We start from the raw sequence: 26,949 nt of genomic DNA on the forward strand, positions 1-26,949 counted from the left end.
AAGCCCACTTTTGGAAGAAGAAATAGACGAAACGACTATCAACGATTTTTATATGAACACACTATCTACAGCCTATCAACAGCTGGGTTTCCTGTCGAATGTTCATAGCAGTAGATATAATATGCTCACAAAGTTGGTTGGTTGGTGCCGAGAGAATAACTCATGCCCACTCAGGGGGATTGGCCAAAGCGCTGTCATGTCTCACACTCTTCTTCCTCCTCCTCCTCTTCCTCCCGGCTCTGCAGAAGCAGGCGTCGCTGATCCGGCAGCTGGAGGAAGAGCTGCGAATGGCGCACATGCGGAACCCCGACGCCGAGCTGCGTCAGCACCTGGACGCCCTCTACGCCGAGAAGGAGCACATGGCCAAGGAGATCTTCCTGCTGAGGGAGACCATCAAGGTGCGACGCGCCCTGCGCCCGACCTCCCGTTCTTCTTAACGCGGGACAGTTCCCGCTGCTGGACTTCCCGTGAGGCGCCAATTGCGCCTGTTGTATTCGACAGGTATAAAACGACTACGCATGTGCGACACAGACAATCCCACACTCCGGTTCTGCAAAGCTACGAAAAATGACAATGTCTTTGTAAGGGGATGCCGCGTTATGGCACTAACACGCCTTCGAACGGACAGTTACAATCAACTGCTCTGAGCACTTTGTTTAGGCACTTGTAAGCAACGACTTCAAGTCATCCTAAGTGTGAACCCCCCCTTTGTAATCTGATTTTAGGACTTGTTGAATCAGTCGAAGTACTGGTATGGCTCTACCCGGCATGTCCCCATGCATTCTACATGTTGACGAATGTTGGAGGCAGTGCCACCATTCGTCATCAATGGAGTTCTGATAATCGTTTCGGCTGCGATGGTGTCATTTTTGTTAATGTTGATGTAAAAGGAAGGCATTAGGTGGGAGACCTTTATTGGCGTTACGGAAGCAAAATACCTGACATCCAGACCAAAAATATAGACTAGTAGATAAAAAAGGAAACGTCTTCCACTAAGCCACGCTTAAAGACAAGAACGTTGCAATAAACCGATGCTTGCAACCTGATGTAATTATGGGAGAAAAAAGAATGAAAGGATACTTGACTTATTTTTTATATGTTTTTCGTGTTGGTACACTTCTGCAACCTCGAGCGTGACAAAAGCGCTTCTGGAAGCCAAAGTCTTTACACGGTACTGGTTGCGGAGAACTCTTTCTTGGCAGTTGATGTATCGCAGAGTTCATTCTTGGTGCTCCTTTCGTGAAACGCTCACGTCGCAATGAACTCTCTTCAGTTAAAGAGGCAACATTCTGCGACGTTTTCTTTTTGTTCATTTGGAGTTGGTAAAGAACTCTTGTTAAATAGGAACAAAAAAACTGTTGCTTTACTGTTTGCTTTAATTCTGTCTGCTCTGCATGGCGGTCGATTACTAAGCTATACGGATGGTCTATGAAGTCACCCAGTGAGCCAACCTAATATTGGAACTTTCTATGGCGTATGCTGGAAGTATACTGGCTCTATTAGATTTACAGTCTCCTAATTACCGCGCAGTCCCCAAGAAGCAGTCCGGCATTCGTTTTTAATATCTCTACGGCGTGGGGAATCCTCGGACTACCCGCGGACTGCCCGCGGTGTGTCAGGAACTGTAAATCAAATGGTCACACTCTGTGATATTTGACGACTAACTGATCTCTATTTGATTACTAACAGTACTGTGCTGATTGGTTTTTGTGGCAACAAATACACTTAGAGTAGTACGTCGTCATGGGCGCGAGGGGACCAGCTCACGCCGCGCGGTGATGACGTGGTAGCTAAAGGTACTGATCTACAACGCTCGTGGTCATGAGTTAGATCAACGGCCTTGGCGGTTGGAATGACGAAGCGAACTGCAACAAAAAAAAAAAGAATTACGACTACTTCCTGTTCAAAAGGAATTGTTCAGAACACGGAATGGAATGACTACGAAATGACCCGTCGTTGCGAACCCATAAACTAGTGACTTTAGCGCGAATCGTTGGGAACATGTGCGGAATCCGAACCCTTCAACACCGCTATCGTGGAGAGCAAGGAAGTAACCGTGGAAGAAAGCTGAGGACGGGGTGACGTATCGTGCGGAGGAGGAGTTTTCGCTAAAGCCAGGCGTGCGTCACGTTCTGTGACAAAACGTTGCTAACCACGACAATCTGGCGCATGTGTAAGAAATCACGTTAAATTAAAACTTATTCCTAAACTATGCGTACGGAACAGCCCGTGGATACCTGGGGTGTGTTTAGCTGCAGTTTTGATTCACTCAAATGACCAATGAAACTGCCAGTGTAGGGAAGCTTATGCTACTTGATTTTGCAGTAGCACGTTACTTGGCCCACATACTTTTGGCGAAAACTGTAGACACTTGTGCATGACTCGCTTCTTGTCTTGACCCTTTCTCTGCACGGCGCCCCTTGTCTCGCAGGAGCTGGAGCTTCGGATAGAGACGCAGAAGCAGACGCTCGCATCCCGAGACGAGAGCATCAAGAAGCTGATGGAGATGCTGCAGAGCAAGGGCGTCGGTGCGTGCTTCCTGGGCAGCGCCCACGGGCTGGCCGCCACGCCGCTGCCGCCTCTGCCGTCGTCGTCACCGCCGGGGCTCGCTATCTCTGACACGCTCCTTAACACCGCCGACGCCTGGTCCATTGATCGGCTGCTCGCAACACTGCCCCGCCAAACGACGCTCGGCCCCGAATCGCTCGGCTTTCAGGGACAAAATTATAATAATAATCCGGCCTCTTTCCTCTTCCTCAGGCGCTCTTAACGATCCGGCCCGCTCCTTGGCTAATTAGAGACAGCGTTTATGCGCTATGATCCAACCTAATGGCGGAGAAGGCATAAATCGCCGGCATAAAAAGAAATCAAATTTTGGAGTGACGTTGGAAAAGATGCGGAGGAGAAAAAAGGTGCAACAAGTGAGAGGCTGCAAAAAAAATCCCAGTAATTGCGGTAGTAAGAATAATTGCATATCGCGCCTTTTAGGCCACTTCACTTGACGTGTTCCAGCTTGGTGGTGAAGAGTTTGCCGGCGTAATGTCTTCGCTAAAGCTGCGTGAGCAGCTTTGGGGGAAACAAATCTGAGAAATATCAAAATTTTCACTTAGAACGTGGTCAGGAATACTGAACTACATCGTACCGATTTACTGGAAGTCGTGACGCAGCAGTATTAGAAAGCGACGGAGCACTGAGCATGGCTTTACCTGGTTGAGGTGTAGTAATGGTTTTAAGCGATTAACGCTTACTGTGTGGGCTTGACGCATAGCTGAGGCAGACGTCACACATAGTGACTAATAAAAACTAAGAGAGATATATGCAGGAGCCTTAAACTTAGTGGCTACCGTAAGAGAAGCAAGCTTCGAGCTCAGTCAAAATATTGGTAGAAACATTACGCGTTACTATAAACGGCCGGTTGTGATATAACAGTATTACAAGGTAGTGACGTATCAGTACCATATACGGCCTCTGCGTGAGGCAGTAAGGCCAGTGATCAACACCTATTATGTACATCCAATCGTAATTTCAGAATTCATTCAAACCGCAATATATTTCTTAATCTAGTCATTCGTCCTGTGTTGTCTGAAGTTTAGTTACTATGTGATATAATGCAAGACACTGCCGTTGCAAGAAAACAAAGCGTGGTGATAATTTTCTTGTGTGTTGTATATGCGCCGATGCATGAAGTAGGAAGTGCACGGGTTTTGCTGTCAGTTGTAGGAAAACGAAAAAAAAAAAAAAGTGACGTGCTGCCAGTAATTGCCGCTTCACTTTAATCGCTCAAGGGTGCAACCCATAAAGAAATAACAGAATTGAAGCACTTAAAAACTCATTTTCTCTCGTGCACCTCTAATTGTGGCCAATATTGGCGCTTGAGTATTTGCCAAAATATGAAAAAAAAAGAATCGAAAGAAAAGGCACGCAGCCGAGGTGGATAGTATGGCGCGATCGAAGTTAAGTAGCCTCTAATATGGGGACTGACGATTAACATACACTTTGGCCACGAGATTAGATTATTTCTCAGTAGTGATACGTCGATGTTTCATAGACACTGCGTACCAAATACAAAATACCCAATAATACTGCCACTGATGAAATTTTTAGTCATTGTAAAGAATAACACTTTTTTTGTAGATCAGGAGCACATTTTCAGGATGCAATCGTACGAAGACATATCGAAGATAAAACAATTTCCCGTGCTGCTTAAGTTTAGCGTGTTGGGTGATTGTGACCAGTGCAAGTCACCGCCGGTAACTATAAACAAAGTATATATTAATGATGTTTTTATTGTGTTTAATTTGCACTGGTACACGTCAGAAGTCGGGACTAATTTTTTTAGAAACTGCGTTGAACCAACCGATTTCCAACAGCGCAAAAAATGTCCCGTTTCTGTCATGCTATGGTGAGTGTCTTGAGTAGAAACACGTTTTCTAGTAAACTGACGTCAAGCGTCCCTAATTAGTGAACGAGAAACCCTGACTTTGTAAAGTGGCAACGTACTACCACAGTCTCTTAATACCGTTCTGGTACTACTTACCTGATAAAGCTTTCGCCCGTTTGAGGCACCAGATAACAGCACATATCATGTAGACCCCGAGCACATTTCAAATATCAACTTGTACCCTTAGTATATTGTAGCGAAGCTGTCTAGTCTTAGATGTGAATGTTCAATGTCAAAGTAAGTGTTGTCGAATATAAGTCACTGCCCCAAAGTAAGAATAAAGTGTGATTGTAGGTCAGCCGCTTAGTCTGCTCTGTGCGTACTTAGTGCAGCAATACGTGTTGTCGAACATTAATCAAAGTCCCGAGGAAAAAAACAAAGTTTGTATTTGCAGTGTCCAGCCTCTATTCGTAGTCGTCTGACGTAATAAATGATTATGCGCGCCACGATGTACAACACAAAATACATGACAGCATGCAAAATAGCTTTGCCTTATGCACACGTGTTGAAGGTGGAACAAACTTCGACGAAAATTGAGATTTTGTTAAATGAACCATCAGCCTGAAGGCGACAGTATTAGTGGGTAATCAAGCGCTGCGTAAGCATAAAACCTCCGCGTGTTTGCCTATGATAGCAGATGAGATAGAAAACAACATATCGACCTCAAGCACATTTAGAAAAAAAAGTGAGATCATCATCCTATCGAGGCCTATGACATTACACTTGGTGGTTTATGTTTAGCGTCATAGCAATTGTTGCCCGATTGCAAAGCACTGGCCTATGCAGAAAACAGACTGTACCTGTGATCTTTTGTCGCCAGTTTATACCGCAGACGTATCCACCAGTAGAAGGAAAAATTAGTTTAGATAGGGGCTGCAACAACAAATATTATTGCCAGCAAAGCGTCAAAGGATAACTGCTCATTTGTAACAGTGGTCTGTGAAGAAACAGTCTCATTGCTCTTAAGACCGCTCAAAGCGAATGAGCAGCGGTTGGGGACACAACAGTATTGCAAAGCTATTATGAAAGCTATCCTGGGCGTTTGGGAATTTTTGGAGATCGTAACCTTGACCTTTGACTTTTATTTTTGACATCCAGTTTTGTCAGGTGCTTTCGGAAGTCGATCTGTCACGCTTAACAGCCGGAATCATGTAACAAAGCTTGCAGCCAATCAGAAAACACTTCGGGCCAAGACGGCGAATTCGCAAAAAATTTTAAAAATTGAGAATTGCCCCCACGTTGCAGGTACAGTTTAAAAGTGACGCTAAGTTTATTGGGGATGGCACAAGAAATAAACACATATCAGTTACATCCGTAGCACGTCGCTTTCATAGCCGTGCACTTTATTTCGGGATTTCCGACGTCCAACATTGAAGTAGTGTCGCTGAGTACAAATTAAAGGTCCCAGCCCTAAAAACGTTTTTGCCAGTACGAAGTTCGAAGTACGAAGAGGAGCCCAGAAAAAAAAAAAAAAAAAGAAAACATTTGTTGGCAGACTACCGAAAGGTAGCTTCACCTCGCGCACAGAAGCCTGAGAAGGAAGAAACTTTCAGTTGAGCTGCGATCCGGGGCGCCACACGGCACTGGAGTCGCAACTTAACGTCATTACAAGTATATCACATATCAGGTATCCCGCGGGACAATGGGAAGGACATGGGCAATGTGTCAGAAAATCACCAAACATTAGAAAGCCTCAAGACATTTTCTTGAAACGTTTGATTCGTGAAATACCCGTGCATTGGTTGTGAACTAACGCAGGACTAATCGCTGAAATAAAAGTCTCTGTTTCAAACTGAGACCGAAGGTTGCGCGTTAGCTATCCCAAGCGCTACTGCTAGCGTGTAGCGCTTGAATGATATCACGATAGCTGTGGTCGCGTTCAGCCTGTGCTTGCAGACACTAGATACAGTGACGAGAGAACTTCTGTGAGGAGCTGCGGGAATATTAATACATACATACTCACTGAGGTAGAATAAATAGATGACTCGTATTCGCGAAGTATCTGCGGAAAAGCACATGTTCAGGGCAGCTACAGGTACGCGCGGTGACATAAACGTAACAAACCCAGTTAGGGCTGTCGTGAGGGTAAGGTTGTGAGGCTGTCGTCAGGGTAACAACGCTTCAGGCAGACTTCAAACTCATATCAGCGTGCCATCCACCCGTGACCTAACCTAACCATGTCATTTAGAGTAGGGATAATTGTGGTTATGTGATCCACCGGTCCAAAACTGAGAACAAGTTTTGGATGTTCCTTGTATGTTCAATGTATTCTCGTAAACGTCAGTATTAGTAACTAGAGACTTAGTGGTGTAGTGTTTAGTGTATTGTGCACAAAGCCGTACCAGCAGGCGGTCGTCGTCGTTCTTTTTTTTTTTCGTGAATTACGTTAAAATGACTAAGTTCACAAATGATCGGTAATAACACAGAATAACGCCACATGGTTCGTACTTTACGGCTATGAAAAAACGAAACTTTTTGGGTTTTTTTTTTAACGCGATATTATGCAGGGCAAAAGCGGAGTTTTTTTTTCCCTTCATTTCCTAAACCTGAAAATATAGTCACAACGTATAGGCGCAGCCAATCGAGCACCGGGCAGTCCTGAGTACTAACTCGTACAGTGAGTTTTAACTACAACATCAGCAAGCACACACTTGTGCAGTAAGCGGTGTCAATGGACCACGCGATCACTGCTCCATCGTTAGCAACTTGATTTGCCCTAAACGACACGACGAAGCGCTGTCGTCCCCCTTTTCTCATGAATAATTCGGCCCTCTCACCAATAACACGGAGAAATGGTCCAGGAATTTCGTATTTTGTGTATCAAGAGAGAATCAAAATGCGCCGAAATCAAATGACAATTTCTCGTCATTCGGGCAAAGTCTGCAAAGCCATCGAACTTTACCACGGCCGAGAATGGTGGGTTCACAGAGGAGATGGAGTTGTACCCTTGCTACACGAGTGTTTGAAGGGACATTTAAGTTGAACCGCCTTCCAAATTTCAGCTGGCATTCGAACTGGGAGGAGTTCCGCCGATATACACGACAATTCTCAAAAGCAGTTGAAAGTTTCCGCGTTCGCCCGCAATGTCTTGGTGTCACTACTGCTGCCGAGTTTCGTACCTCGTTCTCGTAACTTGACGAAAAATTAATTTTGGAGCTCAAATGTGCTGAAAGAACACCATTATTAGGCGTTAAGTTGATATTAACCTATAAACGCGCTCAAAACATGCACAAAATATGCAGTTTCTTTTTCTCACCGCCGCTGTTGAGAGTAACAAGTTACCTTGTAATCGTAGATCGAATGATAAAATACAAAAACAAGTGAAAGATTATCAAGAGCGTGCTCTTTAAAAACCAAGTTTTACTCGCAAATAATTAATTTTGTAAATACGGCATGCAGGAGCTGCGTCCGAGAGTACGAGCGTTCCCGTTTAAAAGGCCTAAAACTTCAAGTATAATTGGTGGTGCTTCTTTTACTCAAATGGCATTTCAACCACATGCCTTTGAAAAACCGTCATGTAGCAGCTGAAAGGTGCTTTTGAGTCAAATGACATGGCCGCATGAGAGCGCGTTTGGGGGTAAAAATTTTAGCTGCAAATTCAATTGGATGAATTTGGATTCCTTCATGCCTTTGGATTCCTTCAATTGGATGAAAAAAAGTGTTGCCAGCAACATATCAAAGCAGTAGTCATTTGCGGAAAGAAATCTCCCAGGATATAAGCAGTGTGTGGTTTTTCCCTCTCCCGTTTTTTTTTTTTCGCTTGTACCAATGAACGTCGGCGCATGCACATAATTTTCCACATTGCTTGAACTGCCATTCATTCCTTTTTTTTTAATGTTAAATCTTGATGTGATCTGTCTGTTTTGCTGCCTGCTGACATGACTGGCATTCGATGTATTGCTTACGTGCTAATAAAGGCGCTAATGTTTTGACCCAAATTTCAACTCGCCTATTAGACGCACTTTTATTGCTTTTGTTTCAGACAGCAGAGGGAGTGCTTTCCGTTCCGTGGGTACGTCGTCGGTTCACACAAACCCCGCGCGTAAAATCAGAAGTGTCAGCGCTAAAAAATTCAGTCGATCGGCTTTGATTTTTAATTTTTACTTTCTCCCGAAATTTCTAAGCTGTGCCATTGTAAGTTGTTTGAAAAGTCTTTCTACGTGAGATTCGAAAAGACAAAAATAATTCCCCGATAATTTGAGATTCATTTGTTTGGCATCTTTTGTACAACAGGAGGAAAAGACAACCAAAAGCTTACACAAAACATAGCGCTTGGTATAATTAAAAAAAAATTAATGCAGCAAAAATAAGTCGTAGTGCGTTTTTTCTTTGCTCGTAACATCGTATGAATTAAATATCTATCGCTTCCCGAACGTTGTGAACGGAAGCAAATTTCTGTAATGAACGGAAGCAGTTGTCTGTAATATGCAGCGCTAACTTTAAATGCTTCCTTGTATTCACAGACGGACGTAACTGATAAGGCCAAGCTCGAATCCCCCACTAAACTAAGTAAAAAAAAAATTATGTGTTAGCTTCTAAATGTCTGACGAAATATTGCTGCGTTAGAATAGATAAACAATGAATAATTTCAGGTAGCTGCGGCAATTTCCTATTCGCAAAATGAAAGATCGAATCCCTCCATGTAGAGATGAAAGTCACTCTGAGGAAAGACAACTAATCACAAATCAGTCAATGAATTTTCAAGAGCGCATAATTAGCAACCGCGTCAGCCTTGTCCTTGCACTTGAAAAGCACCGGCTTCACTCACTGGTAGAATCACTGCTGTAGACTATACCTACAAAGACTAAGCTACGATCAGATGGCGCCTCGTTTCGTGAGCTTGCCTAGCAGTGCTGTGCGTTGTTAGCAATTAAACTGTTTCAAATCCCTGCAATGCACGACACCTGACCTCTCATTTTCTCTCAACTACGCTTTTAAATTATATGCTGCCCTTTTTCCTTGTTGCTAACGGCACTAAGCATGTGTTAGGTTCTGCTACGGATCATGTGTTGCCAGCTGAACCTTTTGCAAGAATGTAAAAGACGGAAGGCCGTCGTGCATCGTTCTGTCTAATTTATTTCGTGTTTCGTTCCTTCTTGTAAGCCTTCAGGTGCCATAACCCCTTCGTAGTAGACCATTTTATTTCCTAACAAAGTTGTACGCGATTTTTTATCGTTTTAAAAACCTACTACGCGCGCCTACGTCGTAGTGACAGGGGACGAATGTCTGTGGCCTTGCAGGGGGCCAGATGCTGGATGAACAGCGAATGGAAATGGAGAGACTCAAGAGTCGCCTCATCGAGTCCGAGGCGCGGGCGAGACACCTGGAGAGCATGCTGGACACCAGAGACCGGGACATTGGCAAGGTGAGCAGCCGGTTGCGTGCACGACTGATCGATTCGACCGAGGTCACCGCAAGGTGGCCCTCACGCTGAAGCAACCGGGTGAATGCAGAGAGATACGCCGCTGACCTGGTTTTGAGGCTATCTGGTTGTGTTAGGGGGCTTTAGCTGCTCATTCGCACCAGGTCTTTTTGCACCCTTTCCCAAATCGCTCGCTTTGACTCCACTCTCGTCTCTTCCTTGTTTCAACTACCGTTGTCGAGGAACGCTATCGCATGCTTTGATGCGGATTATACCGATTAGCCTATCCGGGCTGTATTAAACGCGTGGGCAGTTGCCGAATGCTTTGAATAACAAAAGCGAATGCGGTCGTGACGGCGTAGACTATTTTCTTTTTTTGTGAGAATGGCCTGCGATCTGCCGACAGCATAGTGGTCTGGCCAACACCTTACGTCGGGCCTTGTGACTTTACCCCAGGCGTTAGTTATGTATAAGAAGCCAAGTTTACACGCGCATTCGTGGTGGTGGAGCGCCGGGAATGCTCCCGGAAAAGCACTGTTGAGTTTGGTGCCGGTTGGCGTGCTTCACCACACAACATTTGCGCTAAGCACCGAAGCGCACTTCGGCGCTAATGAAGCGTCGAGGGTGAAGGTGAATAAATGATACGTGCCTATCCTTCATGCATCCCCCACTACCCCTCCCCCGGACTGGGTTGCATGACGGGGAGTTCAATTATATCCCCAGTCATTCTCTCTTCATTTCCTCCACCCCTCTACGCCCTCCCCCTCACAGTGATGGCGTTTGCACGTTGTCCTTACGCCTAAAAAAACCCCGTGGAAACCATTCTGCAGTCAAAGCACGTTTAGAACTTTTGGTGCAACTTTAAGCGAGTCGTGCCTGTCTACCGTTTAAAGCTTCCTACTCGTTTTTTTCGCTCCGGGCGAGAAGCAAGCAAATACTTTTCACTGGCGGTGTAGGAACGTTAGCGAATCCGGTGTTAAAGCATCATAAATACGTCGAAAAGTATTTCCACGAGCTGGGAAGTTTCTCAAAGAGGTTGTCGAATCCCACGGGTTCGTGGTATGGCGCAAAGCAGTGTCCGAGCGAACGCGGAGGTGTTGAAGGCGTCGGACGCACGGCGGGCGACGGCGCGGCCGTGCCGTGGAGGGGTCGCTCCTCGGAGGAGGAGCTTCGCAGTACCTACGGCAGCCACATTGCCATGATGGAGGCCATCCTGGACACCAAGGTAGGTCGCTCGGGAGTCGCTGGATCAAAACGCAAGGTTTACTTCGCAGGGTTAGATATCCTCGCGCGCGAGGGGTCAGGACTGAATCCTCCACAGAGTTGGAGAAAAAATAACCATTAATAATAACCGGTCACCACGCTCCTCCTTGGGCACGCTGTCAATGTGGCACTGAAATCGAGAATTCATTCCGAACGAGAATGAAATGTCTTTGTGGTCGCCACGAGGCAATGGGTTCATGGTAGTGCGTGAAACGGTAATACAGGCTAGCCCGCTTATAACGAACACAACGGGAAACCGAAATCACTTCGTTATATCCGCTTTTCGCTATATCTGCACAGAAAATCTATGTATACCAATGGTAACGGGAAACGAAGATTTGTTCGTTATAGCCGCTATATCGTTAAAACCGGGTTCGCTATGAGTGGGCCTTAAAATTTGCGTGCGTGTTACAATCGGGCTCAAAACCGAAATTTACTTCCAGCGTTTCCCGCTTTAGTTTTAATGCGAGCAGGAGCAGGATAAGCAAATCTATGAAACACAAGACATTTTTGTTGCCGCGGTTTCGTACTTCAAATATAATGTCATCTGCCAGGTGCGTGATGTCATGTATTTTACACCTCCGCGTTACAATTGGCGTCAAATTATTTTTTCGGATTTTTATCACCGAACTTACGTGCGCGTTACAATCTGGAGCGCGGTATACAATGGTGCAAATGCGGTGTAAGTTACCCTGGGGAGGTCCATTAGTTGACCCTTTTTGTTGGGTGAAGTTCGCTGCAGCTACATTTCAGCGAACGTCGGCCAGAACGCCGCAACATTGCTTTTATCGTTTAGCTAAGCGTGTTTGATCCAGTGACTCTATTTGGATTTCTGGCAGATAGTTCACTCCGAGCATGATGAATGTCAATTTAATTTGATCTCTTTTTGTTTATTTTGTCAGTTCACCTCTTTATTATTTAGTTGCTCTTATGTAAACCTGCTTTGCGCACCTTTACGAACGCATCTACGGCAGTTTTAGAAGCTAACGACCAGGATGAAACTTAACTGTTATCACTGCGCGGAATAATAGTACCGTCGTGCCCATGCATGCGCGCCTAATGAGTTGAGGCTCCCAATTTCGCTTAACACCGCAAAACTATCAAATCGGCCCGCGGCCTAAATTCAGAGCAACAACCCTTACTTAGCACCTCAAGAGTATGGGGCACACAAAAAATCGCAGCCGGTTTAAAGTGGTTTATTTGTTTAATTTATCTTGTTGCGGCTTCATTTAAAATAAAATTTACGAGAACTGCTCACAGCGTATACAAGAATGTCGTTTGGTGTCGCCAGAAGCGAGCAGGCGACGTCAAAGAAAACGACGCGTCTCCTGATCTTAATTAAATTGTAGGGATGTTAATTCAGAAATCTTCTTTTGGAAACACAGATATTCACAGTTATGCAGCGTGGCTTCGTTTTACGCAGGCCGAACGGTTGGGCAACCCGATGGTTTGATTCCGGACCGCGAAAACCCGTTTCAACCGGAAGTAAATGCACGATTGCTTATGAACTGAAGCCTTTTCTGCGTATGAACGAATTAACGGAGTTCCTCATGGCGTGAATATTGCTTCCTAACGTAAAACTTTCACGCCTTCCATTTACGGATATGAAGCTCTGTGTTAATAGGTTAGGTTACGTTAAGTTAGGTTAGGTTAGGTTAAGTTAAAAGAGGTCAAGGTAGGTTAGGTTAAGTTAGGCTAGGCTTGGTTAGGTTAGGTTAAGTGAGGTCAAGGTAGGTTAGGTTAAGTTAAGTCAAGTTAGGAGGTTAGGTTAGGGTAAGTGAGGTCAAGGTAGGTTAGGTTAGGTTAAGTGAGGTCAAGATAGGTTAGGTCAAGTTAGGTTAAGCTAGGTTAGGGTAAGTGAGGCCAAGGTAGTTTAGGTTAACTGCGGTCAAGGTAGCTGTTAGGTTAAGTTAGGTCAAGTCAGATTATGTTAAGTTAGGTTACGTTAGGTTAGACTAGGATATGTTAAGTAGTAGGTGTGATGCCCTCTGCTGCTGCGAAGTAGTACTACTTCCCTGCTAATTTTTTTTGTTGTTGCTATTTTCGTAGACATCCTGCTCGCCACTTTTTGTCTTCGTTTTTGTTTTGTTTCCGCCTGCCGGACGCCCCGCGTCCCCTTCTGCCCCCTCCCGCATGCGCCGTGCAATGTCAGGAGGCTCGGATCAACATCCTGGAGGGCGAGGTCGAACTGCTCGAGAAAGAACTCGCGCAGAGCAACCGCTCGACGCGGTCAGAGCTCACCGCGCACACGCCCCAACTGTGCGCCGACGGCGAGGGCTTTGTGGTGAGTGTCTGTGGTCGCGCGATTGTAGGCGCCACGGTTTATACCCATTTCACATATCCGCGCGTTTACGAATGCCTCAATTTTACGAATTGCTCGATTTTACGAGCCATTTTTGATTACCTACCGCAATGCCGCTAAGCTTGTGTGTTTATTAGATGCGACGATCTCAGATCTCTTGCCCTGAGGCATGTCCCTCCTGCGTCGGCGTCGGCGGCGTCCGCACGCCACCTGCGCATGCGCGACTCTCCTCCGCTCTTCTCTCCGACAGCTGTGCGTAACGCTCTCACTCCATTATCATAAACAACAGCTGCGTGCGCGCGCTTCGCTCGCTTCGCTCCGCTCCCGTCGAGCAAGAGAGTCGCGCATGCGCGACTCTCCTCCACTGTCTCCTCTCCTTCAGGCGCTGTGAATATAAAGCGGGTAGCGCGCTCCGGCGGTTCAGTCAGCGCTCGCTCTCGTTCGACTTCGCGTCACAACACGTTTCACCCGATTTAGAGAATCAACCGAACGGAAACACCAATTGAACCCCCCGATGCGTCGCATCACACCAGGGTTCCGTCGCGGGAAGATGGGCGTAATTTTTTTTATTTTTTAAAGATATCGGCGACGAACGGAGCAGAGGCAAGAAATGAGTTAAAGAAATCTGGTTCGCGCTGTGGCATTTCGCAGTAAAGAAGGAACGTCAGGCTCGCGCTGCGCAAACCACAGAAGACCTAATCTTTGATACAAATCGCGTGCGGCAATGCCGTGTTTACTAAATTCTAAGCACACCCCTTTTTTCCCACGATCGCGATTCCGAAAGTGAGGAGAGGTTGCTTAGATTCGAAAAACCTAGATTACCTCCTCCCTCCGCCAGTTATTTTCGCGGCGGTATCTGGACGAGACGCGCGCAAGGAATAATGTTTTACTTGGCAAACATTCAAAGGAAAAATAGGTAGAGACGGTGAACCTACCCCTTACGTCTGCTTCTCAGTCACCCTCAATACCATTCGAGTCCGTTGTGTCACCTGGGCCGCCGCTCTCAGCATACCCCAACAGGTCGCCTTCTCTTCCTTTAAAGGAGCCACAAAGAGAAAATACAGCTTCGTTTAATTTGAAAGAACTAGGATTCAGTATCTCACTCAGCTCCATTAGGGCCACAGAAGATGTTTTTTTAACGAAAAAAAAAAAGCAAGAAGTATTTAAAGACTTTTCAAATTTTGCGCCACAGTGACGTGTTATGAGCACGAATGACGTCATACGGGCCAACAATAAAACATAATTTTCAGTGCGTTAACTGCACGTTAGCATTCAAGTGATACGGTCAAATCGAACTAGAGGCCCCATTACAGACGTCCAGTCATGTGTCGTCGCGACAGGTCAGTTAGGCGGCCGCCAATCGCATAAACAAGGTTCCGTGATGTCATAGAAAAGTTGCGGGAAATTGGCAAGGGGGTCCCGACTGCTTCACACGTTTTCTTTAATATCTCCGTTATTTGTTCGAAGATTGCGATGATATTGGTATCATTGTCATCGGGACTAAGCAGTGTGTCTAATAAACCCAACTTGTATTTTGTCTTCGTGGCTCCTTTAAAGTGGTTTGCAATTGAAAACTTCATAAAAGGCTTGCCGACAACGTCATTTCGGGCCAGTTTCCACGCGTCTGAAATCCACCTCGCTATGGTTGTTTGGATAAGGAGTTGCTTAGATTCGCATGCCAACTTTTTTTTCCAAATTTTTTTCCCGAAAGTAGTGTAGGGTGCTTAGAATCGAAGGGGGGGGGGGTGCTTAGAATAGCAAAAAAAGGGTAATTATGCTTTCCCTGCAGGCACTTTTGCGCACACAGTCTGATTGTCTTTTTTTTTTGTATGTCCAGATGAACTAAAACATCGAAAATGATGGCTCCCTTATTCATTTTAACGTGAGAAGCCTTTGTAAAACATATGACGACATTGATAACTTTATCAATTCACTCCGGCATGCGTTTTGCTTCATTCGGTATCTTAAACTTGGTTACGTATTGCCGATTGTAATTTATATGGCTTTCATCCTATCACGCCGATTATTGTCATTGTGCCTATACGATGCAACTGTAAATCTGGGTGCCGTGCTGTAAAGAAGACTTTGGGGGGGGGGGGGGGATAACTTTTGAGTTACCAGGATCCGTGATATTGTAGCTGTCACTGCCGGGCTTTTGTTAACATCGTACACTAAGTGTTTCGGTAAACGGAGTGTTCTGCTAAGAGCAATCATCTGCCCTTATCGCGCCAAGTAGATACGCTCGCGGCGCTGTTAGCGCTGGAGCTTGACGCGCTGCCAGCACATACGTGTAAATCTAACCACGTTTAATTGCAGCTACGCACTTTCTGAAGAAAAAGGCGGCAAAAGTAACAAAATAGGCGTGTTCTGTACGCGTGCGCTACATGCTCATTACGGCCCCGTCCGCAGAGTCGACTGCACGGGTTTACGCCGACGGTGCGAATGCAGCAATTAAAATTTGTGGCGCCCGGTGCACCCACGATGCCTCGTCGAAGGGATTAAGAAATCCCGCGCAGGAAAGCCGTTCTACGCGAGCGCTTTGGGTGCCTGTTCGTCTGCGATATGCCTAGCGAATCAAGGGCGGATAGAGCTGGATCGAGCAGACATGCGGCTGAATGTTTCAGGCGGTCGCAGTTACTGTCCAAGTTAACAATATCTAACGGTAGTATCTAGAAAGTAGGCGTTCGGTTGACGCCTGTTTTACGAGGCGTTTTTAAGCACGAAAATGTTTTTCCTGGGGTTTATTCATTCGCGTGACCCGCCGCGGTGGCTCAGTGGTTAAGGCGTTGCGCTGCTGAGCACGAGGTCGCGGGTTCGATTCCCGGCCGCGGCGGCCGCTTTTCTGATGGAGGCGAAAAGCAAAAACGCCCTTGTGTGCGAGATTTCGGCGCACGTTAAAGATCCCCAGGTGGTCAAAATTAATCCGGAGCCCTCTACTACGGCGCGCCTCATCGCCTGCGTTGCGTCGGCGCGTTAAACCCTACAATCCATCCATATTCATTCGCGTGCCAGCAGTAGTAAAGCGTGGTTTCCTCAGCATGTTGGTTGCACACCATATAGATTGCGTTTTTTTTTACTTCCCGGTTTCCTTGTGTACACACACGCATGCACGCACACGTACAAACGCACAAGCACATACACACATACACACACGCACGCACGCACACACACACATCCACGTACAAACGCGCGCACACACGCACGCGCCTGCACACACAGTACGCACGCACGTACATACACACACGCACAGGCACGCCCCACTTGTGCTTAGTGTGTGAGGTGAGGTGACTGTCAGAGGGAAAGAGGTTCCCAGCCTGCACCACATATGTATCGCAGGGAGAGAAAGGGAAGGGGAGGGGGTAGAAATATGGGTTGAGGTAGTGGTACAAAGGTGGTTGGGGCAGGAAAAGGAAGGGGTAATGGGGAAGAGAAGATAGATCAGCGATATGGGAAACTTGCGTGCGGGTATGTTGGCGTTGCAGCCGGATGGTCATTGGTGAATCGGCCGTGAGCGTTCCGTGGCAGCTGTCGCCGTCACTGGCATGGTAACACCCGATTGGGTATGGTTACTTTAATACTGAGCCTAACGGCGCATGAAGCCAAGTCAAACTCATCGTACGTCGAGCTGCGCGTACCGATTGTCGACGTTTTAAATGCAGAGCATTTCAGTAACTCACGATGTCACCCGCGTTGACGTCCGTAGTCCGCACCCCTCCCTACTATATAAAAAAAATACTTACCGGCGCCAGGTTTCGATACCACGACTACGCGGGCGGAACGCAAGGTACATGGTACTCTACCCTCTGGGCCACAAAGCCGACACAGAACGGAAAGTTACGAACGCGCCTTATATCCTTGACTTTTCGGCGCTATAACACTCTCTCGCGAGGGGCATTGGATTGGATTTGATTGGATTCGATTGGATTGGCTTGGCTTGGCTTGGCTTGGATTTGGATTGAAGTGGATTGTGTTGGATTGTGTTGCGTCATAGCCGCTCCACGTTGCGTCATAGCCGCGGCAGGGGGTTCACGGCACGTTTCACGTTTCACCATCGACTTCATCGACAATGTCTACGCTGGAAGACAACAATTACAACAACAACAACCAATACGTAATCCATACGACTTGCAGGCGCGCCCCCCGCGGAAATGCTCTGCATTTGATCATGCCCCTCGCGAGGGGGGTGTTTTTTTTTTTGTTTGTTTTTTTATGTCGAAGACCGCAACGAACTTACTACGCCAGCTGGAGCCATGGAACCCTTTTCGCGTCCAGGATACGTGCTTGACTCGCGTTTAAGAGCTAGATTTCAATCTAGTCCCAAATTTTCCTTTTTGTTTTTTTTCTCAACTTGATTACTTTAGTCTTATCCTCAATGCGCCGTCGGTCATTTTGGGAGCCGTTTTTCGGCTACAGACGCGGTGCGGCGGATCTTCGGCTCAATTGGCCACTTAGTGCTTTCGCATTAATAAAGGTAGCCAAGACTATACCAGTAAGAAGGTAATACCCAGGAATGAATAGTCCGGTACAAATAGCCTCTAAAAACTCTGGTTGATTCCTCTGTCATGGCCTAGGAATCGGTAAAACACGAAAGTGAAATGTGCAGCGAAATCTGCAGCTGAGCATGATTTGCGGGTCGGCGGCTGCCTTGTGGGTGTGCTTGGCGAGCGACGTCCTGCTGGCGGGTCACTTCGGCAAAGGCGTACTGGCGTTATTTATGACGTGAGTAAAATCATGATGTATCCCGGCATAAAACACTTTCGTGTTAGAATATAAAACCCGAAAACGAACAACCCTAAGTATAACGTACTCTTTAGTACTAAAGGTTGCTTCGCCGCGACAAGAACCTGTGTGCAGGGGTGCACCCTTTACAAGCCGCTTGGTTCGTTGTACTGGCGTCATTTCCGTGACGGATATGACGTATGTGGAATCTTCGTGTATCTGGGAAAAAAAACACTTTGGTGTTAAAACATCTCCGTCGATTTCTCGAGCGTAATGAGATCATTCAGCGTTCGCTAGCTTCGCAGCTTTTGCATCCTCCGGCATAAATTATCATAAACTATTACTATAAATAACAGCAAACGCCTTCTTTATTTTACTATATTCACGGAATTTAAAGTCAAGCATCGATGATGATGATGAGGAGGAGAAGGCGGAGGATGATGATGATACTGGCACGGACGACGTGAACAGCCATCATTTTCCCTAAAACAGCGCAACACTGCAAAAGCCGTGTAACGTTACCGGGAAAGGGAAAGTACTCGCATTTTCGGCGCCCCTCTGCTTTGTTCATGATTTGCGTTGCTAGACACAGAGGAAATTTGGGCTCAAACAACGAAGGGGAGATTTCGGCAGAAACAAAGTGGCATGATATGTACCGTCTGTAAGAATGAAACTGAAACCATTATGCTTATATTGTAAAGCGGCGGCACTCAAGCAAGCCCAAGTGTAATTAATTCTGCCTTACTGCAAATCCACAGTAATCAACAGGAAAAATGCCGGTTGGAAGAAGACGAAAACCAGTTATGTGTAAAGGCAAGATTAGTGTAAGAATAAAAAAAAGGGCTTAGGCCGGAACAGGCAGCCAACAAAAGTGCTCAGCTCATGAATGAAGCGCATAATTGAATGATGATGATGATGATTGCTATTGGTTTCCCCTTTATAGCGGGGTGATGACGCGTCATCTTACCAAAAAGGGCTAATATACCCATGTTTTATACTCTTGGTTTAATACTAGTGCTGCTTAGGGCAGGCACAAAAAACTTATTAGGCACAAAATACTTTTGTTTTTCTGTTACAGGTAGTAACTGTACTAGGCAATACTCCCCTCTCTGTTTTTCGTCCACCAGCATTCTAATCTTCTTTTCGTCACCTCAACAGCCTTGAAGTTAACTTCTCTGTGCTATTCTTAAATCCTAGGGCTTCTGGAAGCGGAATATTTCCTTCATGTAGATTTGCACCAGAGTTACTTGATATAGGAGTTGCGAAAAGTGGCCCTACTATTGGTCCACTGTTTTGGATCTTGTTTTACAGGGGCGCCATCTGTTGGTGACAAAATAAAGTATACAACGTGCTTCTGCCACTCGACGACCTCGGCGAAAAATTGTATTTAAGTGCTTACGTAAGTTTGTCATGCCAAAGGAGCCCAGTGTTTTATGTACATACGAAGCAAGAGTAGTAAAAAAAAATGCTACGGTGGGTCAACCGTCGCTTGCGCACTGTCGTCGGCTGCGCGTCATCTTCGGTCTTCTGGCGGCAAAAAAATAAATAAAAAGTCGCTTCGACGGCTTTATGCAAGCTGGAAAGGATTGTTTAGAGCCGCTTGATCGGCTACTGGATTTGTTTTGGCATACAATGTGCTGTAGGCCAAACGATAACTGCAAATTTAATACTTCAGGTCGCACCTATGTTGTGCCGAAGTACCCGCGCAAGCGCTAATTTGTCGAGGGAATTGCGCGGACGCAGAAATAATCGCAACCTTGAAACCGGAGTTAAGATAGCAATGAATAACTTGCGAAAGCACAAAAATAAGCAATTAAGCACCTTTAAAACAAATTTTAACGTTAAATTGTCACTTTGAATAATTCGTATGATTTTTGGCTAGTGCGTGTGGTGGCGCCACCGTACGCACGATCCAAAGCTAGGGTGCGGGGGGGGGGTCCAGCAGGTGCGGGTCGTTTTTTGAAGCGGAGTTTCGCAACTCCTTACATTGACGAGCTCTGGATTTGCATGGGTACCCTCGCATTCTAACACTATGTGCAGCATAGTTTCTGTTTATTTTCCGCAGAACACGCATACCCCATCATTTTGTGAATACTTCCCCACAAAGCTCTTAGTTCGCAAGCAACCCGCTCTAGCCTGAAAAAGAAAAGCCTGCCCTGGGAATTATCGTAGAAATTTTCCTTTCTGATGTCCGATTTCTCAGCCCTGTACGACGTTTTAGCTTCCATTTTTTTCTCTCCATTTATTCGTTTCTATCTGCCTCTCCTCTTTTTTTGGTTACATTGGCTGTTTTGGATTCTCCTCTGTTCTTTCCGTATTTCGTCATTAGCCTTCTAGTCTTCCTTAACCACTGCGTGTCCACGCTTTTCAAGTATAGGTACCTAAAAACCTTAGCTGCCCATCTTCGTTGATCCATTGCCCTCAACCTCATCTCAAAGCATAATTTAATCTGCGCTTCTCGAACTTCAAACGACGCCCAGCCCATATCTCCCTGCACTGCTTCGTTAGTTGTTTTTCCATGCGCTCATAAGGCCAAACGTCCTACCGTTCTCTGGTTCACTTCAAGGCCTGATAGAACGTCTGATTTTAAGCAGAGTACAGCATTCGCAAATGTGAGACCCGTAAACATTATTTCTTTCCACATTCCTCTCACTACTTAATATTTGTTACACCCCCACAGAGCTCTATGCTTCATTATGGAAGTTAATTGTCTTAAGCATATGGCAACAGCAGCAGCGTCATTAGTAGCATTAGCTTTTAAAACAAACAAAAAACTCAAACGAAGAGGACCTATCTCGATACAAAGGGAGGCACCGCGCAGGAATCATCGTCTTACCTTGTTCGTAACATTTGTTAATGGAATAGCAATGCTATAAACAGCGCCGTGGCGCCGTTTATAGTAAAGGAATGAGCGGGGACGTTTGCGGAGACCAACCGATCACTTTTAGAGAGCAGTTTTTAAGCGCCCGCTCCTGTGGTTTCGCGTCACCATCGGCCTCGCTGTAACCGAGCAAACGAACAGGACACCGAAGACAGAGCGAGCAGGAAAACGGAGGAAGAAAGTATGGCGAAAGTGTGAGGGGGAGGGCGGTATGCAGAGGCTGCCTTGCGAGACATGGTCCTCGGAGGCGACGTGGCACGCGGTAACGCCACATTGTGGTGCGCCGTAGTGCGTTCGCTGATGACGTGATCACTTCGTTGGGACCCAAAATTCATCTCCCGCTGCAGCTAAACGAGCAGCCCAAGCAGCGGCTCATCGCCGCCGACGCCAGAATCCAGAGGTGTGCCGTCGCCGAGAAGAGTCTGCAGTTCGCGCTGGGCTCAGATTTTGCATTAGGGAGTATCGTAATCGTCAGCCGAACCTTTTCTTCCTGTCTTCCTTCTTTCCTCGTTTACTCTATATCGCATAAATCTCTCTTTAGTTACCTTCCTCTTTATTATCTTCCACCTTAATTCCTTTCCATTCTCCCATATTTAATTTACTGAGAAGTGTCGGTTTTGTGGCCAATTTGTCGTGAGCTGCAGCGTCACCACTTTCAGGCAAAGATACCGCGGGCTCCGCGCTCGTTCTGCACGCATGCACGCGAGCAAGGAAGCGAGGCAGAAGAAGAAGCAACCCCGAAGGCTGAGGCAGCTTGCGTTCATTCCGCGTACCTCAGGGCTCCAAAGCCAACCGCACTGATAAGCGAACCCGAGGAAGGCCCGTTCAGCCGGTGAAAAGACGATAGCCGAGCCGCGATGAAGTACATCGTCCCGGCGAGCCTCGGGCCCGTGGGGCTGGAGGCGAGCGAGAGCTTCGACTGCGCCGACGCCTTCGGCTACGGCAACTTCCAGAGAGGCGTCCTCTTCTTCGCTGTGCTCAGCATGTGGGTCCTGCACTGCCACACGCTCATCTTCCCGCTCATCTCGGCCGACGTCGACCACTGGTGCAGGCCGCCCGCCGGCCTCAACATCTCGACGGACGAGTGGAAGCGCTGGGCCGTTCCCCTGGACGACTGGGGCCAGCACAGCCGGTGCACCCTGTTTGCCAACCCGAGCGACCCCAACGACACTGGGCTTGTCCGCTGCCAGGCGTGGGACTACGACCCGGAGTTCGCGCCCACCTCCATCGTGAGCAGCTGGGACCTGGTGTGCGCCAGAGCCTGGCTCATCCCCTTGGCCAACGCGCTGTCCATGGCCGGAGCCCTGGTCGCCCTCACCGTGTGCGGCTTCGTGGCGGACCGCATCGGCCGTAAGCTAGTGGCACTGGGCGCCGCGTCGACGCTGCTGATCGCCACGTTCGGCAGCTCCTTCGCCACCAGCTACCTCGTGTACGTGAGCACCAAGTTTGTCATCTCCGGCTCGTGCACCACGCTCTTCATCGCCTCGGCCGTTCTGCTCGTGGAGGTGTCGACGCACCGGCACCGCGGGGTCCACGTTGCCTTCAGCATCGCCGCCGGCCTAACGCTGTCTGATGCTATGTTTGCCGTTGCCAGCGAGTTGCATCACGCGGGATGGATGACCCGGCAGCTGCTCCTGGTGTCCCCGACGGCCCTGATTCCCCTGGGCTTCCTGCTGATCACGGAGTCGCCGCGCTGGCTTATCGCGAGGCGGAAGTTTGCGATGGCGGGGGCGATCATGCAGGCCGCGGCCAGAGCCAACGGCTTCCGCTCGGATGGCTCCGCGAAACTCGTCGCGAGGCTGGAGGGAAGACTGGGGTCCGCGCCCACTCCGAGCTTCCTCCAGGTGCGTGACGTGGACAGCGTCGACGTTGTTCGCCGCCGCGCGCTGACGTCGTTTTGCGCCATGTTCTCCGCCCTGTTCACCCACTACGTGATCCTGCTGGCCTGGGCCGCGCGTAAGACCGCTCTGATGAAGGGAGTCACCCTGGCTGCCAACGCGATCGCCTGCGCCGCCCTGCTGCCCGCCTTCAACACTTGGAACGGGAAGAAAATGCTGACCGTTACGTTCCTCCTGATGGGAACCTCGTGCATTTTCCTCAGCGTCGCCACTGGCAGCTTGGAACTGTCGACTGGTGTGCACAGTATCGCCCTTGCCGTCGCCGAGGCCGCCTGCTTCGTGAACCTGGACGCGAACTTCACCTTCTTGTTCCTGACGCATCCGGCGCCCGTGCGAGCAACCATCTCGGGCCTGGCCTTCGCCCTCGGCCGCTGCGGGGGCGTGATCGCGGCCCCGCTTTCGCTGCTGCGCACGGTGGGACGCGAAGACCTTCTCTTCGCTCTGTTAGCGGCCGCCACTTTCGGAGCTGCCTGGCGTGTGAGCCATATTCCGGATATCTCCAATCCCGACGTGACGCTTCCGCCGAGCGCAGGGTCCGTAACCCCAAGTGGCCACGGGTCGGTCGCGGCGACCTCAACTGATAGCAGGCGCGAGCTTCTGGAAGGAATGGTGAAGACACTGGATCGGCGGGAACCCTCCGCGCCAAAGATCAAACGCAAGCGCGCGTCTCGCAAGAGTCCGGGCACGACTAGGAGTGATAGTATGGGGACGTTCCGTAAATACGCGTTAGACGCAGGCAAACAGATCGGTTAAAATGACCTGTGAACTGCCTTTGTTTCCTACTCTGTTGCCTACTTTTCCCAGCACGCGTTTTTGTTGGAATTTTGCCAAGTGCCATTTAACTTCAAACTTGCGGTCGATGTAGCTTTATAAATATACATATATTTTCATTTTTTCGTTGGCCCACGTTCAATACCGCCGGCGTATCATGCTTGCGTATTTTAGAGGCACCGTTATTTCAGATTCGACGAGACAATTGTGTGCGATGCCAACGATGAAATTATTCTGCAGTAGAATGTCATGTTGGAGCAGCCAGTCCGCTTGTGACGACTGCTGCTCCAACAGCAGTACACTGTCACTATTGATACTAAACGCTGCTGCTGACGTGGGCTCCGTGTAGCATTTTGCTATGAAAACTAGCCGCTGATAGGCTGACAAGTGGGGAGGTCAACACGCGGTGATGGGGGAGGGACAGGTGGAAAAAAACTGCGGTTGATTCCTTTGTAATATGAATCGGTAAAACACGAAAGTGAAATATGCAGCAAAATCTGCAGCTAAGCATGATTTATGGCACGGCGGCTGCCTTGTGGGTGTGCTTGGCGAGCGACGTCCTGCTGGCGGGTCACTTCGGCAAAGGTATACTGGGGTCATTTCCGACGGATGTGACGTCAGCGAAATCTTGGTGTATCCCGGCATAAAGCACTTTCGTGGTAAAATATAAAATCCGATAACGAACAACCGTAAGTATAACGTACTCAATAGCACGGGCGTGTCGTGCTTGTGTATTTTAGAGGCACCGTTATTTTTGATTCGACGAGAAGGTTGCTTCCCCGCAAGAAGACACTGTGTGCTGGGGTGCACCCTTTACAGGCCGCTTGCTTCGTTGTACTGGCGTCATTTTCGTGACGGATAGAACGTATGTGAAATCTTCGTGTATCCGGGAATAAAACACTTTCATGTTAAACGACTGGTTGATCCGACCACATGGCTAAGGAATAATGTGTAACGTCCACAATAACAAGGTCTCATACATTTTCCTTCATTCCCCTTGCCTAAACTGGGTTTTTCCTTGCGTGGCGTATGCTTCCATTTTTAACTGTAGTGTGTCTTCGCTGGTACTTTCGAGCTCGAGATGGATGTTACTCTCACTTCCATCTCGCTCCTCTCATCAATTGGTCGTAGCAGTCGGCGCACTTTGTCGAACTTGCAGCGATTTGTGTCTAGATGCCTGTGGCCCGTCAGCTGCGCGCGGCGGCTTTCGCCATGTTCGCGGCGGCGTAGATGCGTCTCCTAGTCCACACAGCCAGCCGTCATCGGAGCTTGCTATGGGTATTATATCACAGCAGAAACCCACCTAAAGCGCACAAAACCCAAACTGAAATATATTTTAACAGCCGTAACGGACGCAAAATGGATGAAACAATGCAATTGTAAAAAAATAATGCACGTAAATACTCACGGCAGATAGTTCAACCAGCCCTTTGCTGAGCTATATGGAGACGCAAAATCAACCTTAAAGCGGCCAAATTACCATAAATGAAAAACAAATTGGCTCCAATCCGCGCTGCGAAGGTGGTTGGAAGGCAAAGCTGTAGACGACACCCACAATAATTGCCCATGCGACGTCACTATAATTCACACACGTGGCGTAAAGCGTTCGGTCCAGTCCAGTCCAGTCACTGCTCCTCGCGCATGCGCAGCACGGATCTCCAGGAGCCACGCGAAACGGCTATTAAGCGGCTCCGGCGCAACGGAGGCGCACAGCTCGGCACGCGCTGGCGCCAGTGTGTCTGCCGCGGCTGTGACGTCACTCCTCTGGAATGCGCAGACCGGCGAATGTGCAGACCCAGCTCTCTACACACCCGTACTCCAATTGGATTGGATTTCCACAATACGATCCAATTTAATCCAATCCAAATCAATCCAATCCAATCCAATGATCCTCGTGCTTGCGCAGCACGGCCCTTCAAGGTCCACGCTAAACTGCTCAACCTCGGCCAGTGTAGCTTACGCTACAAAAGAGCCTCATTCGTTACGGCACGAATGCTGTCGGGGCACAATTTTCGCTTCTCGGTCGATTCCCGACGACACGTCGGCGTCTTCCGTCGGCAAGCCAGTCACCCTACGGGGACTCTCGATCGGCCGACGTGTTTGTGTCGCAGTCGGCATAGTGTGACAACGCGGTCTGGCAATTCGGCAATTGGCCGACAGGTCGGCGACTCGTCGTCGTCGCCGTCGTGTCGGCCTAACGTGACCCTGCCTTTATTCCCGACACGACCCAACAGGAAGCTACCACGTAAAAATATTCAACAGGAATAGCCGAAACCGACCTAAAAGAGGCAAAAGCACAAAAACGTACAAGAAACACTAGCTAAAATTGGCCTGAAGGTGATGAAACTATCGGATATCTCATTTGTAATGCACAAAGCTGACACAAATATGAGTGATAAAAAATGTTAATCTTCAAGTATGACAAACCATGGCAATATGAAAAATGAGGAAAATAATCCAGCAGTAACGTGATTCGACCCCGGGTTTGGATGTTTGCCACACAGGAGCGGAACCACTACACTACGAGACCAAGCGGTGCTAAGCGATTTAGTGCCACAAGTACGTGTATATAGCCTCAAACACGCCCCTACGTGTCGCCATGCGTCACTTGGCTGTGCTGACTAGGAAACGCCTATACGCTTCCGGGCGAGATTTCACAGCGATGTAGTTTACCTTTACCTTCCGCATGCACTCTCCATGCGTTCCCATCTGAGACAAAAAAAAAAAAAAATTCATGCATCTCCACGAAGTGAATCATGACAAGTGGGTGAAGCACTGAAGATTGTTCTTACCGTAAATCACCCGTGGCATTGCCCACTCGCGCATGTAAATGAGTGACAACGCGTGTGTACAGTATATACAATTTTAATCCAATCCAATCCGATACAATTCAATTTAATCCAATTCAATCCAGTTCAATCCAATGCAATCCATTTCAATCTGATCCAAATCCAATTCAATCCAGTCCAATCCAATGCTCCTCGCCCATGCGCAGCATGGCTCTCCAGGAGCCACGGGTGGTGGGGGTGGTGGTGATTTATTAACAAAGGAGGGAAGAGAAAAGGCCTGGGGGTATTGTTGAACTCAACGGGGAGTTCACCCTCATACGACCCAGTCCAGGGAAGGGGATTGGGGCTTCAATGGATAGGAAGAGAGAAGGGGGAAGAGAAGAGCGGTAGGAGACTGGGAGATAGTCTATATCGCGTTCGTTTAGTCCATGTCTCGATGGCTACAAACGCAGCGCTAGGCCTGTTGTAACCAGAAAGTTGACTAGGTGCTGGAAGACCTCCCGTCGGATGGCGTCCGGTCCCG

General features: G+C 47.9%; 2 protein-coding genes across 2 annotated transcripts in view; both read left to right on the forward strand.

Moving 5' to 3' along the window:
* The window catches only part of LOC144152099 (uncharacterized), a 173,904-nt gene that overhangs the window by 107,798 nt on the left and 39,157 nt on the right, over nt 1-26,949 (forward strand). The window contains exons 2-4 of the mRNA XM_077683310.1: nt 246-398; nt 2,432-2,528; nt 9,682-9,806. Coding sequence (XP_077539436.1) covers nt 246-398; nt 2,432-2,528; nt 9,682-9,806 — 375 coding nt within the window. The remainder of the gene's footprint in view (nt 1-245; nt 399-2,431; nt 2,529-9,681; nt 9,807-26,949) is intronic.
* LOC144152395 (solute carrier family 22 member 6-like) lies at nt 21,826-23,619 on the forward strand. The gene has a single exon (XM_077683662.1). The coding sequence runs from the start codon at nt 21,826-21,828 to the stop codon at nt 23,617-23,619; it is 1,794 nt and encodes a 597-aa protein (XP_077539788.1).

Source organism: Haemaphysalis longicornis, unplaced genomic scaffold (genome assembly GCF_048455015.1).
Source record: "Haemaphysalis longicornis isolate Haplotype H1 unplaced genomic scaffold, Haemaphysalis longicornis Haplotype H1 scaffold_9, whole genome shotgun sequence".
NCBI classification, from domain to species: domain Eukaryota; kingdom Metazoa; phylum Arthropoda; class Arachnida; order Ixodida; family Ixodidae; genus Haemaphysalis; species Haemaphysalis longicornis.